This window comes from Squalius cephalus (assembly GCF_949319135.1).
Source record: "Squalius cephalus genome assembly, chromosome: 1".
Taxonomy (NCBI): domain Eukaryota; kingdom Metazoa; phylum Chordata; class Actinopteri; order Cypriniformes; family Leuciscidae; genus Squalius; species Squalius cephalus.
Genome location: NC_137122.1, coordinates 43,885,198 through 43,904,941, shown reverse-complemented (window position 1 = coordinate 43,904,941; position 19,744 = coordinate 43,885,198). Strand labels below are relative to the sequence as shown.

Sequence of the window (19,744 nt, the reverse complement as noted above, 5' to 3'; positions counted from 1 at the left end):
AAAAAAAAAAAAATCCATATTCTTTTGAGAATATTCCTTAAATGAGTAGGGAGAGAGAGCTTTAGTGGAGTCCCATCATCACAGGGCCCAACCAAGACCATGTATCCAGGTTTTCACTCCCGATGACAGCCCTGCAAAAATGGATTATCGTTACTGCTTTAAACCTGAGGTAACTTGGTATTAATCACTACTGCAGTCAAAATATTTTTTTTACAGAAATATTCTGAAAGCTTCTTGCACCGTTTGAAGAACATTAATTTAATACAGTTTTGCAATAGTGACAATTACTCTAGTAACTATGATATCTACATGGTTAACTGTTTACATGAAATTTACATTGGTGGTCCATTTGCATAAATTATTTAATTTGTGCAAAATTATGGAAGATAAGCTCATTGAGCCTGGGAGAAATCTGGGGTATAGCCTACTACACAGGGACAGAAAGACAGGACAATGAAAGATGAATTGAAGGAACAATACAAATAGAGTACCAATAAAAACTGAAGACACTAACATACAAAGAAAAAACAAGGCTAAACGCAGTAGCTAGACGATTATAGGACATTTATGACATAATTACGGCATAATTATCAAATTACCAGTAAAATAATCATTATAAATGTATTTCTTGCAGTGTTAGTAACTGGTGATTCAGTGCTTGAACTGACATGTTTAAATAAAACAATATGTGCTAAATGACGTAAAAATATTTCCAAGATAAGGCATGATTAACTGCATCCCTAGTTATGCACACATACAGTATCCTCACAATGGCCACATTAACATGTTCCTCAGATACAATAACTGAGATGTCAAATTACACTTCATCTAGTTTATTCAAGTGTTTGACAGTCACGATCTTCTCAAATTACATGATTTTCTTATGACAATTTTGCAGTTTAAGTAAATGTTTCTGTTCAGTCTACCACATTGATTCATTTCCTAATATGCTATTTTATATTTAACTTGTCCTCTGAGTGATTCCCGCAGTCACTGAAAACCTTGAATTTAAAAATCGTGATGTGTAGATACACAGCTTAGGCCTGGAAAAATAATGGAAATTAATAAAATTTTAAAATCAATTCATTTCTAGTGAATATACATTTTTATAGTTATGCACTGCCTAAAAATATTTCAGGCTAGATACTGCTCTCTGTGGAGTATTTATAATAGTCAACATCAGTCTGGAAGTATGGTAACTCATGGTACTCTGTACAAAACACAAAGTGGTCTTCCTCAAAGGGGAAACGCGAAGCCATTCTTAGAGCGTTTCTTGGCTTACTGGAGACATTTGTGCACACATATTAACTGGAAAGGTCATAAAAACGTTAGTCAAACAGCATATCGGCCTTCTGTATTTTTTATGTAACATGGAAGCTTCTAATATCCTTAAAATAATAAATATCCCACTATATCTGTCACAATGCGGCGTTCTTTCTCGAGGATCTGTCAACGATGAGGCACTCGTCACTCGGCGGACAGCTGTTGGTCGTCTTCTAGCGTATGCGCTGCTGGTTCTTCATTGAATCTCTGGCACGTGCGCTCATGCCTCCTCATGTTCCCGCTCTGGCTGAAGGTCTTTGAGCACCAGTTGCAGCGGTAAGGCCGTTCTCCGGTGTGTGTGCGCATATGCATCCGAAGGTAGTCAAACTTGGAGAAGTTTCTGCCGCACCAGTGACAGATGAAGGATCTATCGTGCAATTTCTTGTGGAGCTGCAGCTTTGCAAAGTCCTTCAACTGCCTTCCACATTTATTACACTTATATGGCCCTTCATGATCCTGATCTTTCGCTGATGCCCTCCTAGGTTTGGTGAATCGTGTGCGAAGGCGATCCTTTCGCTGCAGTCTCCTCAACGTGGTTGAAGTGTCACTGGCTGTTCTCAGCTGGTGAGCGGGCTCTGAGTCTTGACACGGACCGGCATGGGCAGGGGTAGTAGTGACTGAAGATGTTATTGTGATGATGGTGTCCTCGGGCTCAATCTTAATCCTCGGTGTTGAAACAGTGGGCAAAGTCACATCCCACGTCTCATCCGTACTCGAGCTGTCGAACTGAGGAAAGAGTCGTTGCTCACCTGCATTTTTTTGATGCGCCGACTCCCTGTCCTCTGCCTCCGTCTTACAGGATGAAACGGCATCTAGTATGCGTGGCTTCAGTTCACTAGGAGAATCTTGACTCTGGTCATCGGCCTCCGTTTGCTGATCCTCTAGGTCTTCTGATTCGATTGGAGACGTGTACCCACGTGATGGCAATTCTTTGGGTGAGGCTTCATCAGGAGAGACATAGTGGACTTGTCCTGTATGGTGAAAGCAAGAAAGGATGAAAAAACAGCATTCTCTGATAGTCCTTACTTCAGTTATTAGTTTAAGAGAAGCTAGGGTCATTATTATATTCATGAAATGCATACAAACATAAGTATGTCAGTTCTAAGCAACATGAGGATGTAGAGTGTGACCTTTTTGGGTGTGGAACTAAATATTTGTAATGGCTGAACGTTTTATTCAAATGAAACCTGTTTGACAGACTGCTTGGTGTCAAAGTTAAAAGCGCTACTGAGGAATTACATTTCACTAGGGGTGTAACAATATATAGTGTCACAATATATCGCAATACAAAAATGCAACAATAATATAGGTCACACAAAATGATTATGACTGTGCATGAAAAAAAAGCAAGTTTAAACTACTATAATGTTGAATATAATGGATAATAATGTAATGGGGGAATATTTGTGGGTCCTGATAATGCCAAATGTCTTATGTTAACAGTAAAAAGTGGCCAGTATTATTTTAAATAAATCTAGTCAGTGAAAGAGTGCAAGCATATTCGTCTAAAATAATTCTGTATTTTCAACTTCAGAATCATGAATATTTTTTATTCTGCTGTCACCATTGTCCGGTCAATTGGGTTAAGAGCACCAAGTCCACGCCTATTCATTTATCACACCCCCAATTTAATACCAAATTTAGCATTTTAATCAACAGTACATTTTTTGTTAACCTATAACCATATGTACTGGAGAGTATCGCAATAATATTGTATCGTGAGTTCAGTATTGTGATATGTATCAAATCGTGACATGAGGGTATCAAAAATAAGAAAAGTGGTGTGGCCTAAATGTCTAATACAACATACAACCATGTATTTGGTGTACTTGCACACAGGAATTTTTCTTGGTTAATCAAAAGTTAGGGGTTGTAATCTTTATGTTTTTGAAATGAGTGTCTTATGCTTACCACAGCTGCCATTATTAGATCAAAAATACAGTAAAAACAGTAATCGTGTTAAATATTATTAATACAGTGTAAAATTATTGTTTTATATTGTAATGTATTCTAAAATGTCATTTATTCCTGTGATATCAAAGCTGAATTTTCAGCATCATTACTCCAGTCTTCAGTGTCACATGATCCTTCAGAAATCATTCTAATATGATCTGATTTGATGCTCAAGAAACATTTCTTATTGTTATCTATGTTGACAACAGTTGTGCTGCTTAACACTTTTTTCAGGATTTTTGATGAATAAAGTTGAAAAGAACAGCATTTATTTGAAATACATATTTTGTGTAACATCAAACGTCTTAATTGTCACTTTTACCTAATTTAATGTGTTTGTGCTGAATAAAAGTATGAATTTCTATAAAAACAATTTAATAACCCTGAATATCTGAAATGTAGTGTATATGTTCAGCAAATGTATGTTTGAATTCAGTTGTTTATACCTGTACATACCTGATTTGTGTGATTGTTACTCTATTCATTATTTATTTAAAAAAAAACTCTTTTCCACTCTCTCACCTCACTGGTCTTGTCGTATCTAGCAATCAAAATACAACATCATCATAATTAATCATTTTATTGTATGGATTGCAAATTCCTATATTTGTACCTGCATTGATACATTCACGTCCACAAACTGACATTAAATAACTCATAACTTAATAATACAAACAAAACAAAAATCAGTAAAAAATATCAAATAACATGATTGTGCTGGACTAGTAAAGTTTTCATAACATCTTTCTTATATTTCCTCTCCGTGTGGCCCTGCAGCTGTGGCCACTGTCTCTCTCTCTCCTCCATCTTTCTCTTTTTATAAATGTGTTATTATCCTCAATGAACTGAATATCCTTTCAACAGACTATGTTAAAATTATATTATTGTTGTATGATTGTAATTGCTGGATACGAGAAGGGCTGCCAGTGAGGTGACATAAACTTAGTGGTAAATAAATGGCGTCTACGCTTCTGTGTCAGTCAGTTTCACTATTAAAATGCCGATGACGGGAAAATGCACACAGACTGGGTTGTTTAAGAGTGAATTTACCGTTTAAAAGCGCCTGATTCCTCCTCAGCACATCACTCAGCTGTTGTTTCAGCTTCGCGTTTTCTGATCGTGTTTGGGCTGCTTCCTTTTGATAGTCATTCACCGTCGCTTCCACCTCCACCCAAATCTCACGAATGACAATTGACATTCGCTTCATCAGGTTAGAATGTAACTTATCTAGTCTTGACATTTTACCGAAGTATAAAAAGAAAACAAATTCGATAAAACACTCGGATAGAAGCAACTCACTACACTTGCTTTTTCTTCCCTTGTTTTAGCTATATACGCTGACTCTAGAGGTAAATTACTGCCATCTACTGTACTGTAGCATATTCACGAGTAGACGTATTCACAGCCCTGGATAACATCAAATCTTCAAAGTATTTTTCAATACCAGGTTTTTATATATATATATATATATATATATATATATATATATATATATATATATATATATATATATATATAATTTTTTCTTTTTTCTTTTTTTTTTCAAGGAAATGTATGAGTGAAGATTATTATTGTAATTACTCAATTTATTGAGTCAGACCTCTTTCTCATTGAGACGTGGTCTGGGAACCACATGTTCATTTTCTCGTATTTGAGGCGTGGTTTACGAATGCCCAGAGCCGTTTATTGGGCGCTACGAATGTCTATCAAATGCGCCTGTACGTAGCTCATAGCCAATCGTTTCAATTATACCAGATGACGTATGTAGAGCGGCAGAAATTCGACGAGGAAGAAGACGATGGCTGAAGAAGACTAAACTACTTAGAACACTATCTAAGGCTGCATCGAAAGGTTACTTCGCGTCTGCTGCCATGTTGAATCCATAGATATAAACAAACTGCTTCGGTTTTTCGCATATACGTCGTCATCGTCTTGCTGTTCCCCCCCGGTTCTGTGATTGGTCCCCTCGCTGAGGGGAAAATCTGGTCCATGGTATCCAGGCTGCCTAGCAGCGTGAATAAAATCGCGCTGCGCTCAAGGCAGCATGGGGAAACCCAGGCTAATGTTTAGTGTCTGTCAGTGACCCCTATTTCATTCAGATGACTGGACATAATCTGAAAACACCTTCATCCATACACCGTTAGCAACAACTTTGAATCATTATAGGTACGGTTAGCTAATCATGTCCTGCACTACCTTTTTTTTTTTAGGGCCCAGACCCAAGGGGCGCAGGGCCCTATTGTTTTCCTAAAAGATTATTCTTTTCTTTTTTTCTTTTCAAACTCTCGAGCACTTTTAGGGGCCTAGTACAAGTTGACATTGAGGGGTCCTGGGGGTGCTCTGTGGCACACTCTTTCATGTGGTCATTTTTGAGGGGCTCCGTAGCGCACTCCTTTTCACATACAGTAACCAAAATTCACACGCTTATAGATCTTATAAAGCTGAAAGAATTTAGCACTCATAGTCAAACGCCAGCCCTACAGGAAGTCGGCTATTATGGGTTGTTTGAAAAATACATGTGCTGCATCCTGAATCAAATACTTCCCTACTATATAGTATGTGAAAAACAGTACGCCAAAATACATGATTTGAAATTTGGAATTTGAAATACTTTTCCAAGGGGATTTATCAAATCGCCACCAAACTCGGTCAACATGAAGCCAAAATATTGAGGATGTTAAATTGCGAGCGGATTTTTTTATACCTCGAACGGTTTAGGCGTGTTATAACTTCTACATACATTGACTAACTTTGATGAAACTTTAGCTGTATGTTCATTGAAGGAGGGCGATCATATGGATGTAGCAGCAGGAAGTGTATCACTTTAAAAATGTTTTGAAATTGCCCTTGTAAGGCTAGAAACTTACACTGCTATTTTGAACCAATAATCTGAACAAAAGGCAGTTGAAGGATGACGTGTATAATTCAAATTTTTATCTGACTCCAATATGATTAATCCGACTCCATTAAAGTTGTTGTTATTCTTTAACCCCTTATTCTTTAAAGTTAAAAGTCTTTCTTAGAACTGATTTAACGTAGGATTTAACTTGAACGTTTAGATAACGAAAGTTATAATCACTTTAGCTTTCAACGTAATCAGTGGTAAAAGGAAAGATTCCCAAAGCCTTTAAAGCAGGCAAAGTTATTTATTAAGTTACATGTTTAAGACAGTAGAATGGAACAACATACTGTATAGAAACTTAATTGTAACAAATAATGAAGAAGAAGCCGTAAAAGCTTTTCTCCTAGTATGAGGTTACGCACCGTTGTGCGGGAGTGGCAGAGTTAAAGCCTTTCTCCTAGATCAACAGTTACCTTTCCTTCTTATACCCTGAGCAAAGCATTGTTAAACATGAGTGGAATACCAACACCAAACCGACCGACAGGAAACCAAAAGATGAGGCAAATGGGTGGTGATCAAGAGGGGGAGAAGAACATTAACATATTCTCCTCAATGCATGTTTAACCAGTAGTACCTAGATTGTACATTAGGATACTTTAATATCTCTATTAAGTTCACCACCATTCATTTCAGTTTATAGGCTGTCAGATGAGACCAAACATGGCATAGTTACATATTAGAACACACTAGTAAATAAACAGTATGTAGTTGAAAGCATATGTCCTGTGAAGCAAATGGTACAGACGTGTCATTGAGGTGCAAACGACTCTGTCTCTCCCGACAGAACCATCCTGTGCCTGGAGTGTCCCAACAGTCCTCAATCGGGAGCATGTCTATGTTCCCACAGCCCTATGTTCCCACAAATGGCCTACCCCTGACCCCACCCCTAAACCTAGCCGTAACTGGGGTTTAGACAAATCGTAAAAAAAAAAATTCTTAGAAATGTGGGAACATAGGGCCGTGGGAACATAGGGATGTGGGAACATAGGGCTGATCCCCCTCAATCAGCATATTGATGAAATCCCTGCACTAGATAGGCACATGTATACCTTTAAAAGGCTTTTTGAAGTAGCCTTTTATTTTTACCCGATAACTTCGTCAGAACAATGTCAAGACACAGCAAATGCAAAACTTTGAAAAGGATTTGTGATATCTTAAATGCTGTTGCCATGGCAACGTGTCAAACTTTAATATTCTTTTTGGGTGTTCTTGAGACTCTTGTGCTTCAAATTGCTTGAAACTCGACACGTACGTCTATTGTCGGCCAGTAGACATGGGCAAAGCCTTAGAAACAGGCATAGAGGATCTTCTGACAAAAGTGGGGGGTTAGTTTAGTCGCCAAACTCGGTATATTGTCCTTACCGAGCCGGACAAGTTTCTAAATGACACTTATTAGCTTCGACCAACAGGAAGTCATCTATTTTGGTTTGAATGTGTGTTTCTTTAAAAATCAGGCATTTTAAGTACACCTCCTAGACATACATGTATGACATGAAATTCATCTAAATTTAAATGATCTCATGGATGTGGCTGTTGTGGTTCGTGGTCATAGTGGCACCAGCTTCTGCAGTAAATGTGGCATATCCAAACGACTTATAATTTATGATGTATGATGTAGTCCTTTTATATTTATCTGCTTTAAACGCATATTGCCCGCCATGCACAGTTTTCCTGAAGCCAGCGGGAAAGTGGTGGGCCTGTCATCACTATTGCAGCTATATTTTATCCTGTTTTAATAGATGTTTAAAAACAATGCCTATAGTAATTCTGAAAGTTTTTACAATGGCTTTTCACGTTGTTCACTCACTATCATTCAAGTAAAATGTGGTCAAGTATTTTTGCAATTAAATTTAGATGAATTACTCTTCTGAAAATTGGATATATTCATGTCTGAGCAGTTACTCTCTAAACTTTCATGATCCTGGAATACTGCTTACTTAGTTAAGCCTTCAAGTAACACATTAGTTTAATTATAGGCAAACTTCATCAGTCTCAGAGGAACAGATGTTTCTGTCCATTTAATGGCTTAGTCTGTAATCATAAGATGACTGATTGCACTGCATGTAATCACATCTTTCTGTCTCAGTTATTAATTAGGTTCTGAGCGCAGTAGCCCTTATCTAAAACATGTCTGCCGCTGTCTGTCTGTGAAAGAGTTTGTAGTCTGGCTCTGGCTCACAAGGACACACAGAAGTCTCAGTTTTTTAGTTTTCATTTCAGAGGTCCTGAACTTCACAATGACACCAGGCCTCGAGTGTCATGGAATCTGGTACATTTAGTGACAGAAACAATGTAGTAAAAACGTTAGCAAAAGATGATGATTAAAGGAATTATGGGAAAGGGTGTTTTTCTATTTAATATAGTTTTTTTTTTTTTTACGTCTTTTAAGGATTAAAAGATTTAAGCCTCACTTGAATGAACATGCATCAAAAAGGTTTAATGTGAGTTGGGAGTCTCATGGATTTTACTCCCATCCTTATCGTGTTCTCAAGTGCTATTACCATCACAGTCAAACAAGAGGCTTGCCAAGCAGACAGAGACACAACCTTTCCCACTTAGACCAGATTTAGCAATTATGTTATTTGATTAGATTGTGTAATTAAATCCCACAAGGTTAAGTGTGCACTACATCTCGTCGTCTCCACTCCCTTTTCTTTGTGACATTTAACCTTCACTGGTCTCTCTCAGTCCCTGAAGACGCATTTGGAAGTAAGGGACTAGTTTATTTGCATTAGGTACTTTTAAATTAACTGTTCATTTAAGCCTTCTTGCCTATTTGTTAGCAGCGGGGATCCATTTAGCAAATCTCAAGCTTTATATGTGGGCTCTGAGGTAAAATAATGAAATTGCTGGTTATTACCGTTCAAAAGTAGTTTGGAGTCATTCATTAAGATTTTTTTATGTTTTTGGAAGTCTCTTATGCTCACCAAGGCTGCATTTATTTGATTATTTTTTTTTTTTAATTTTTAAAAAAATATTGTAAAATATAAAAAAACTGTTTTCTATTTTAATATATTTTAAAATAGTCATGTGATGTCAAAGCTGAATTTTCAGCATCATTACTGTGTCACATGATCCTTCAGAAATCATGATGACTTGATGCTCAAGAAACATTTCTTGTTATTATCAATGTTTATCACAGTTGTGCCGCTTATTTCGTGGAAGCAGATACAGGATTTTCAGGATTCTTTGAAAAACAAAAAATTCAAATATTTGTAAAATGTTTTTGCTGCCCTTGGCTCACCCTTCCCTCTGTCTGGCTGCATTATGATTCACTTTTCTACATATTACTTGATTTTCTTATTATGCTCAGTTACACAAAACATATAGGCTATATGCCAAGCATGTTGGCTAAAACAAATCCTTATGCTTTGTTAGAGTCTCTGCCGTTTCTTCTTGTTCATTTGTCCTCTTTTCAGAAAGCATGTATTCGATCAGCCCCTCCTTTTTCCGTCTGTTGCATAAAAATATCCCTTTTCACTGTCTAAACCAGTCTGTCTCTGCAGCTCCCATTAACCTGACTCACTCACACACACGCTTTCTCTCGCCGTCTCCACTCCTCCAGAGCCTTTTAATAATGCATGCTGCTATAAAATTCAAATGAGATAGATTTTTAAACACACCAGTGAAGTCTGGGCGCACACTCTCTTTCTCCCTCCATCCTGCTGCACCCCAGCCCCTCACTGTCCTCCGCGCCTAACAACCGTTGCCCTGGAAACTGTAACGTCCTGGAGACATATGCGGTATAGAGGGAGCAAGGAAACAGCGGAGAGGGAAAGAGCGTGTGATCCAACAACAGGCACACGAAGTCTCAAATGTATTTATAATGACAGAGGAGTGGCATAATGAGGGACAGTTTATTCACTGGACTCATTGATGCATAATCAGTGTTGGTACAGAGCAGAATGAGGATCAATACTGCAAGATCTATCAAACACTTCGGTTCAGATACAGCGTACATCACATATTATTGTTCCAAAGCAATTCATTAAGGCATGCACAGGCAAATCTGCACAAAATCAGGATTATATTTGCAACAATAGTTATCATAATGCCTCTCAAATCATTTCATGTCACAGAGGAATCTTGAGTCGCACGGGTGCTTTCACCAAAATGCTGATGAATTTGTAAGGGAATGTTTAATAAACACAAATAACAGATTTATTCTTCACACCAAAATACAGAACAGCTGGTAGAACTTGTAACCCAGAGAATTGGACTCGGCTGTTGTCTTGAAACATTTGTTTCAGAATTATATTATGCAGCACAGGCAATCTGTACTCAGTAAGCAAACATGCTTGTATAAGGTCAAAGTTTCAGCAAAGCACAAATGGCATAGAAAACAAACGGGCTGATTTCAAAATACATACCAATAAAAATACTCAAGAGTGAGAAAATTTGTGAAAGCACTGCAGTGTTAACAGTCAAGAGTTGCATTACGAACACTGTTCATGTCCATCAAAGAGATTCAGATTACCAGATGCAATTGGAAGCGGTACAAATATGTACAGACACATATATACATACACATATATATATATATATATATATATATATATATACAAGCATGGATTTAAAGCAGGTTAAATACAAATAGCTGAGCAGAACAATTCAAGAGAACAAAAGTCAAGCTGGCATTCACTGACTGCACGCAGTTGGATCAAATGTGCATGCTACGGTCATTCCTATTTGAGTGGTGGGGATGTGAAGTGGCCGCAAATGGAAATGTATCAAAAAGACAACTGCAGTTGCTCCTGTTGACGCAAGCCAAGCCCACTGCGAGACCCCAAAATGGAGGCCTCTCACTACCCAAACTGAGTCAGCATGCTTATCGACATCATACTGCTTGTGATACTGAATAATTTGCATTAGATACAGAACATTTACAAAGTGCTAGCATAGGTTTTGCCTTGTAAAAAAATAGTAATACTTGATTTCAGAGACTTAACAAGTGCTCCCCATCTCTGTCAAAAAGCTGTTGACATCAATGAAACAGAATCGCATTCTGCATGCAAGAGACCTGAAACCATGAAAATGAGGGATTTGTGATATCATCTGTAAAAGAACTCCAAATATGTAGGGATGCACAATAATTGGGTATCGTATCTGTTATCGTTTGGTAGTATTTACATTGATCAGTCAGTCAATATTAGATTTTTCTTTTTATTTGGATGATTTTGAATTTTAATTGTGCATGCTCATTTCCTCGCTTTTTATATTTATAAGTTGTTCATGTTTAATTTGATCAGTTAGTCAATATTGTATTTAATCGGTCAGTCAATATTGGAAATTTGTTGGCTGATATTGAGTATTTAATTGTGCGTGCTCATTTCCTCTGTTTTAAAATGTAATTTATCAGTTATTGTATATATCAATATTGGACATTTTTTGGTCAGATGAAAAGGTTCTCGCTTTTAGATTATTTAGATATATTTAGATTAACTTTGTCATCCCACTTAAAGTTAATCTTTAAAAACATGAATAATTAAAAAACACTTCTTAAATGTAACTTTGAGTATTCATTTTCAGCACAAATTTTTTTGTTGAGCCTAAATGTATTTTTAGCGTTTTATTCTTTATTTAATTTCGATAAAATTGTATAGAATTAGAAAATTAGCCACATATCAACTATCGGCCAATTATCGGATTATTGGTATGTACTAACATTTTAATATTGGTGCATCCCTACATATATATGCCTTCTTAAAAATGCATTCATGCTCTTATTTCCCACATGCCCACCTAAGCTGGAGTCTTGGCAGCATCTGAATTTTGGCACAGTCGGTGTGGCCTAACTAGGAATGAATCAGGAATCATTATGTTGAGCAACACAAATCATTCCACCAAGCAAACAGTTTCGGGCTGTGTAAAACGATTCGTCATAATCAAAACGTCCTAGCGTTCCTGCTGAATGTGCTGAAAGAGTCTGATTCTATTGTAAACATTACGGTGTAAAAACATGAGCATCATCAATTTGCCTCATACTGATAAAACACAATAATAAATCACTGGTTCGTATTCTGTTTGCCTTGAAGGATCTGGCGGAGCATAGCTGCAAGGAAGAGGGGAGGGCATGTTGGCAAGCGTTACGATATTGGCTTCCTCACACACACACACACACACACACACACACACACACACACACACACACACACACACACGCAAGCAAGCAGCCAATCAGAGGCAGCTAGGATCCCTCTCAACCCTACTGCATTCCCTACATCTCCCCATCTCTGGGGTATCTTTTCATCTGAAGCCACCGCCCCCCTCCTCTCTTCTCTCTCCATCCTTCCATCTGTGGGAAACAAAAGACTGCAGCTTGGTCTCGATCCCTCCCACTTTCTCTTCACCTATCCCTCCGTATCAGATTCTCTGATACATAATCTTTTTGTTTATGTGCATTAACCTGCATCTTAATACATGTGCTCTGTGTGTGAATATTAATAACAGAAAGAGAGAACTAAAAATAGAGAGGCGACTGTGCTGTTCTTCCACATCGTTTCATTCCTTTCCTTTGAGACAATCATCGTGTCTGATAAAAAAATCTGTTGATGGATGCCAATACAGAAGGCATCTGCTGATTTATACAATCGATTACATTTTAATCTGAGCTTTTCTTTATGGATTCACACTTCTGAGCAAACAGGGGGTACTAAGCTGAACTTATGCCTAAAAGACTTCTAATCTTTGTCCAAAAAACAAACAACAAATCCTCTCCTGCAATGGAGAGGATCTTCTTTTCCTCCCTCAAATCCTCAAGGGGTGCGTGGCGAATGAAATGAGATCATCATTGTGGTCTCCTTAATGACATCATCTGAAACGAGGAGTCCTTTGTTGAAAATAAAACAACAAATATGCATGCCTTGCCACTTCACTCGTGATCCCGCTGAGTGTGTTGTTTCTGAAAGTTCTGGCATGGTAGAAGATAAAGGTAACATCCAGCTTTAGAGTCTTCAGACAGAGTATAAAACAGGTGAAAAAGCATTCAGGAGCATTCAGATGTAGAAAGATGAATGACACATGGAAGAAGAAAATGGTCATCATGTACTGGTCGTTGGGTGTGAAGTTTAGTCATGAATTTTACTTCATCCCGAGTGTTGTGATGGCCGTCAGGTCTTAAGTATTACTGAAAGAGAAGAAGAGGTGTTCAAAGAGTGAAGCAAAGTGAATTCAAACAAAATGACAATGATAATGATGATGATACAATTACAACTCAATAAGAATTCAAATATAAAAAAGTCACTCAAACTCTTAAACCTCTTGTGTCTACAACAGACACAAGAGGAGACACAACAAACAAGATTGCTTTATACAAATATTATGAATTGATTGCAATGACTTTTATTTATTATATATTTCAATAACTTTAAACTGTTACAACAAAGTCAGCTTGTAATGTTTCTGTTCTTTAGCATTTTAATTAAAGCATAAGTATAAGTATATGCAGTTGTACAGTAAATGGATTTTCAACATCTTTAAAATAAAGCAGGATACAAAGTTATATACACTACCGTTCAAGAGTTTGGGGTCAGTTTTTTTTGGTTGAAAGAAATAACTTAATGCTTTTATTCAGCAAGGAGGCATTAAATTGATCAAAACTGACATTTATAATGTTACAAAAGATTCTATTCATCAAAGAATCCTAAAAAAATCCACAAATATATTAAGCAGCACAACTATTTTCATCACTGATAATAAGAAATGTTTCTTGAGCATTCTTTCTGAATGATCATGTGACACCGAAGACTGGAGTAATGATCCTGAAAATACAGCTTTACATCAAAGGAATAAATTATATTTTAAATTATATTTAAATAGAAAACAGTTCTTTTAAACTGTGATAATATTTCACAATATTTCTGTTTTTGCTAGTAAATTTTTGCTGTAAATGCAGCCTTGGTGAACATGAGACTTCTTTCAAAACATTAAAAATATTTCCAGCCCCAAACATTTGAACATTAGTATGTCATATTTCAACTCTTAATCTAAACAGCAATCCGTCAAAATATAATATCAGATGTTTAAATGGGTTACCTGTGAAAAAAACTTAATTTACAAACTAAAGAAACATTATTTTTAATCTGGTCCCTGAAATGGTCTCAACAAATTAGATCCATTAACAACAGGCCCACGATCAAACTTACCTGTAATCAGATCTAACTCAAATCCTCACGAGCTAAAGTCAATCTGACATTGACCCAAATCACAAAGTCAGCTCTAGGCTTACATTCAGTTTCACATGCTCTGGTCTCATGGGAAGGATACTCACCACCCCAGTTGATGACGATAGTAACAATAATGATGACTATCCCACCCACCAGCGACACGATGGACAGGATCTTTGCATTCCGGCCAAGACGGCGTGCGCCATCCACGTTGCCCTGCTGCAGACTGTTACGAGACTGAGATTGGAAAGAGAAGTTGAATGAACAGGAGGAAAAGATATACAAGTAGAAAAAATAATTCCATTATCATAAGAAAGAATTATGCAAGATACAGTTTCTTTGCCAGTAAGAAATGTTTTCAGTTTACTCTCCAATGTCAAAAAAGTCACTTTCCGAGTTGCAGATTCTTGCATACACAAGTGAAATCGCAATCCCTCCTTACTCGACAGAAACTGTATCCAGACATCCCACCCCACGAACACACAAGCACACACACCATCACTGAGAAGGTCAAGCCGACGATGTTGATGGGCCAGACAGGGCAGAGGCAGGCCAGAATAGCCCATATGAGATAATCGTTGGGTTTGGATCCGTCTCCTTCAGCATCAGTGGCTGCGCTGGGCTGTCGGGTGAGCGATGGTCGAGGTGACCCCGCGTAACTCAGTGACCCGGAGCGGCTGCTCAACCTGGCGCGCCCGTTTGCATGTGCGTGGTTGGGTTTGACATGCTGCAGACGAGGAGGAGAAGCAGCAGAGGGACAACTGTCGATAGGAGCCGGGCAAACACCATTACCTGTGTGATGGTGTGATGGCGAGAGAAAGAAACACGTGAGACATTGGGCCAGACATTGGACGGATACATAAGCCTGCATTTCAGCCTGTCCATTTTAAAAGAAGTGATTCTTCCGTTTGTTTCCAAAGGCACAAACGTCTCAGATTTTATTGGTAGATAGCTGCATCTGACTCATCTACTTGCTGAGAAAAACAGACAAGAAAAGAGAGTGGGGGAGGATACAAATCCTGAGAAGAAAAGGGAGTGAGAGTGAGGCTCTAAATCATGTCCTTCTGACATCTGGTCTAATCTAATCTAAGATTAACACTCAAGGAAATTGAGAAAAAAAAAATGCTGAAAGGTCATCAAAGACAGAAGGGACAGCTTGTACATCACAGTGGGACTAAGGTGATCATTAAATCCCCCCCAGGTAATTATAAATTGTAAAACTATTTAATAAACAAACAAAATGCAAAATGCAAGACTATAAAATATTTTTTAATTAAATGTTTTTTTTTACTTATTTCCATCTTCTCGTCAATGACTGTCAGGTGATCTTGGGGTGGGGCATCCTGAGAGGGGGCGGAGTCTACAGCAGGAGTGGGTGTTGTTGCGGGGGCTGGATCTTGCTGCTCATTTTTTATTGGCTGAGAGGAGATGGCGGTGCGGTCTGACTCTGTGCCTAGTTGCTGACTGGTCTCTTGCTCCGATTGTTGCTGTTGCTGTTCTTCCACCTCTGCACCAGGGGCAGCAGTGGGAATGCTGGCGTCAGCATTCAAATCCATTCCCAAGATGTTTATGACAACTTATGTGTGGCAAAATCAAGCTTCTATGTCCGGATTCTGAATTGTTTGGAACTGTTGGGTAAAAGTAAAATAAATGAAAACATATAAGGCATCACATAAATTATATAATGCTCATTCACATGCCACTTATATTATGAAGTCAATAATGAACACTACCATTCAAAAGACTGGGGTCATTAAAGGTGCTCTAAGCGATGTCGGGTGACGTCACTTCTTGTTGACGTTCAAAGTATTGTCAAACAAAACGGAGGCTAGCTTGACCCTCCCTCCTCCTCATCCCGTCCCCTCCCCCTCCCTTCCGTGCTTTCTGCAACAGTCATGAACCATTTAGAAAAACCAAACTGGATTTACCCACCTGTCCAGCAAAAAAAGAGTTCTCACCACTTTTTGAACGGTAAATTCGGGACTTTGCGCGTTCCTTCTCCTTTTCCCTCTTCTTTGTTATTTGTTCATCGGAACGGCGTCTCTTTGGTCGTGTGTCGGCCATATAAAAATTCTCAAAAATATACATTTTTAACGTTAGTCGTTGTCGTTGTCTAGGACATCTCTCCTCTAGCTAACTTCCCTCTTCATGCTTCTCTCTCCTCCACTCCCCACACCCCCCTTTCATGTGCACGCGCACTAACCCCCCAACCCCCACCCCCAAATAATTCTTGTCGGTTATTGGCTGGCACACTGTTTGTTATGTTTCGTGGTCCAGGCTGGGCCAGTTTGTTTTTCTTGCCGTTTGTGGAGCCTGTGGTGTCTACAAAGACTGCGTTTTTTTACAGTGTGTTCAGGGGACAGGCAGCTAGCGGATGGTGAGGAGATGTTTGCTGTATGTGACAAAAAATGTTTTGGCCTAAAAAACGCGTGACATCGCTTAGAGCACCTTTAAGAAATGTATATTTTTACTCAGCAAGGACACATTAAATTGATCAAATGTGACAGTAAAGACATTTATCATGTTATAAAAAAAAAATCAATTTCAAATAAATGCTGTTCTTTTAAACTTTCTATTCATCAAACGATCCTGAAAAAAATATTTCAGGGTTTCCACAAAATTAAGCAGCACAATTGCTTTCAACATTTGTCAGCATATTAAAATGATTTCTGAAGCATCATGTGACACTGAAGACTGAAGAAATTGTGCTGAAAATTCAGGAATAAATTACATTTTAAAATATTTTCAAATAGAAAAGTTATTTTAAATTGTAATTACAATATTACAGTTTTTACTGTATTTTTGATCAAATACATGCAGCCTTGGTGAGCATAAGAGACTTACCGACGTCTTACAGACCTCAAACCTTGTACCCCTGTCTACCTGATTAAAGGGTTTACTGGCAATTTACACAGTGTGTTAAACCAGTTTCTCAATCACTACCCTTGTCTCCCACGTACTGGTTTGAAAGACAGATTGTCACGCCCCAAACTCACAGTTTGAACCAACGTGATTATTTTGGTTTCTAAAACATACAGAGCAATGATTTGATGTGCTATAGAGCTACAGTGTCTACATTATTTTTAAGGGGAATTTTTGTTTTTGTTGCTGCATATTAAGCTGGAACAGGACCATTTACAAAACCTTTAAGATCTCACCAACATTAAACCTACATTAAGTTGCTGGTAAAAAGCATTTGAAGAAAATAATATCTAATCAAAATCACTATATTGTTTACTCCATGATTTTAGCAGGGTATGGCTTAATTTTTTTTTTTCAAGTCAACTGGTCTTGGGGCTCTGCACCTGTTTACCTGCCTACAATGAATCTCCCTCACAGCAGAATCTGTCCTGAGAAATGAAAAATAAAGCCACCACAACCAGCTTTATTCGCGTGCTATCCTCACCTCATCATATACAGATGTGAATGATTTTTGTGAACAGCAGGCTAACGATCAATGCTGGATTACCTAAAACTACACAACACATTGAATGTAAGGTCTCCAAAAACTAGCACTCTGTCACACCCAAGATCCCAGAAATCAAGATCCTAAAAAAACAACAACCCCGGATTCATTACATTCAGATAGAACTAAATTCAAATATTGATTACTTTAAAGTCCACACGAGCATCAGACGTATCAATGTCTGTGAGAAAACAAAGAGCATCAAATGACACACCCATATCTGCAACATATATATATATATATATATATAGGCTATATATATATATATTTTTTTTTTTTTTTTTAAACCTTTTATGATTTATGACAGATACATAGGCTACTAAATAAACACTGCAACTGACTTGTACACCATGCGGCCGTTTAACATGACGCTAAAATCAATGGAATAATCCATCAATCCCACATGAACGACTTTCCCCTTTGACTTTCATCTGTCTCACTCTTTGAAATAGAAAGAGGTTTCTGTCTAGAGATGAGCACACAACAGACACACACGGGACACGCGTCTTCTGCACGAATGCCAAATGGCTATATATAGCCTATATATTTCAATGATCAATGTATTATATATCTCATAATTAAAAGAGAATAATGGTGACAGATGACATAAGAAAAGTGACACACCCACAGGACCCGATAAAGACTGATGCGAGAATCAAAATGCCAGTAATAAACCACAGCAGCATGCAGATCGAAAGTATACTCACCTTGATCTAGTGCAAAGCAAATTCAAAAATCACTACAATCCTTCTCATTTTGAATTTAAATAAACACTAGGCATATGAAAGTTTCAGATGGTGCAACAGAATTAAGATTTTAAAAGGTGTTGATTTACGCGGTACAAAGCTGCTTCGTTTTAGTATAAAAACGTGGGGTGATCTGTCTGCATATGATCCTGTGCCTGTATGACTCCAGTCTCTCTGTCTTCTGTTCTATCTGCATGAACCTGTGTGCGCGTGCTCGACTCTTGTGTATGCGTGCGCGTTTTTCTTTCTTTTTTCTTTTTTTTTTTCTTTTTGGTGGTTTTGTAGAGAACCTCTGGATAGTGGTGTGGATTTTGGTTCATCCCAGTGACTCAAATCTTTTGAGTCGACTGAATAAAATCATTCAGACATACATGATTCTTGAGTTACATCGTTACATCAGTAGCCTATGTTGTTTTCGCAGTCATACACAGTGACAAAAAAGGAAAAAGGCAAGTCTGCTTTGTTGTAATTTGATTATGATGCATAATCTCTGCTTTTAGAGACTGTCAGTGGATCTGTTAACATTTTTTTTAATATGGATAAGTATTTTATTAAAGGATAGCCTACGTATTAGAATGTATAAAGAATAGATTGAGTTTAATGATTTAATGACAAGCTCGCAACGCATATCGCCACACGCAGGCGTAAATGGCTACAATTTAAGTAAATTTCAAAGATAAACGTCCATAAAACTGGAAAGTCGACGTTAGCGGACACGCTCCCACTCCAGACACATTCTGTCACGTGACAAATTAACGACTCGGGATGTAAAATCGGGTGTTCCTCGTTTATCTTTAACTGTATTATAATGATTTTCTCATTTGTAATATGATCAAAGATTGTGTATGTGAAAGTGTATTGGGCATTTGGCTGTGAAAATATAACATTTAAACTAATTAGTTCACTCTGAGGCCGGGGGAGAGTAACATGATTCGAGTCACGAAAATCCCCGCCACCACTTTTTATATGGCAGCGCCGACATGTGGCCAAACACTGAAACACAAGCATTCTCAACCCGTATTTCAGGGGTTCTCAAATCTGGCCCTAGAGCTCCACTTTCCTGCAGTTTAGCTCCAGCCCTAATCAAACACATTTGAACAAGCTAATCAAGGTCTTCAGGATTAGTACTAATATAGGCAGTTGAGTTTGATCCGGGTAAGAGCTAAACTCTGCTGGACAGAGGACGTTG

At 37.9% G+C, this 19,744-nt stretch overlaps 2 protein-coding genes across 2 annotated transcripts; both read right to left on the bottom strand.

Moving 5' to 3' along the window:
• Positions 1-237: 237 nt before the first annotated feature.
• On the bottom strand, positions 238-4,621 carry LOC307171942 (uncharacterized protein). The gene is made up of 2 exons (XM_079893891.1): positions 4,327-4,621; positions 238-2,294 (listed from the first exon to the last, which is right to left on the bottom strand). Exons 1-2 carry the CDS (start codon positions 4,514-4,516, stop codon positions 1,468-1,470), a joined length of 1,017 nt encoding a protein of 338 aa, XP_079750017.1. The 5' UTR covers positions 4,517-4,621; the 3' UTR covers positions 238-1,467.
• Positions 4,622-11,728: 7,107 nt separating this feature from the next.
• LOC307172025 (uncharacterized protein) lies at positions 11,729-18,802 on the bottom strand. The gene is made up of 5 exons (XM_079894030.1): positions 18,517-18,802; positions 15,635-15,971; positions 14,840-15,135; positions 14,448-14,580; positions 11,729-13,304 (listed from the first exon to the last, which is right to left on the bottom strand). The coding sequence occupies exons 2-5, from the start codon at positions 15,897-15,899 to the stop codon at positions 13,288-13,290; spliced, it is 711 nt and encodes a 236-aa protein (XP_079750156.1). The 5' UTR covers positions 15,900-15,971; positions 18,517-18,802; the 3' UTR covers positions 11,729-13,287.
• Positions 18,803-19,744: the final 942 nt, after the last annotated feature.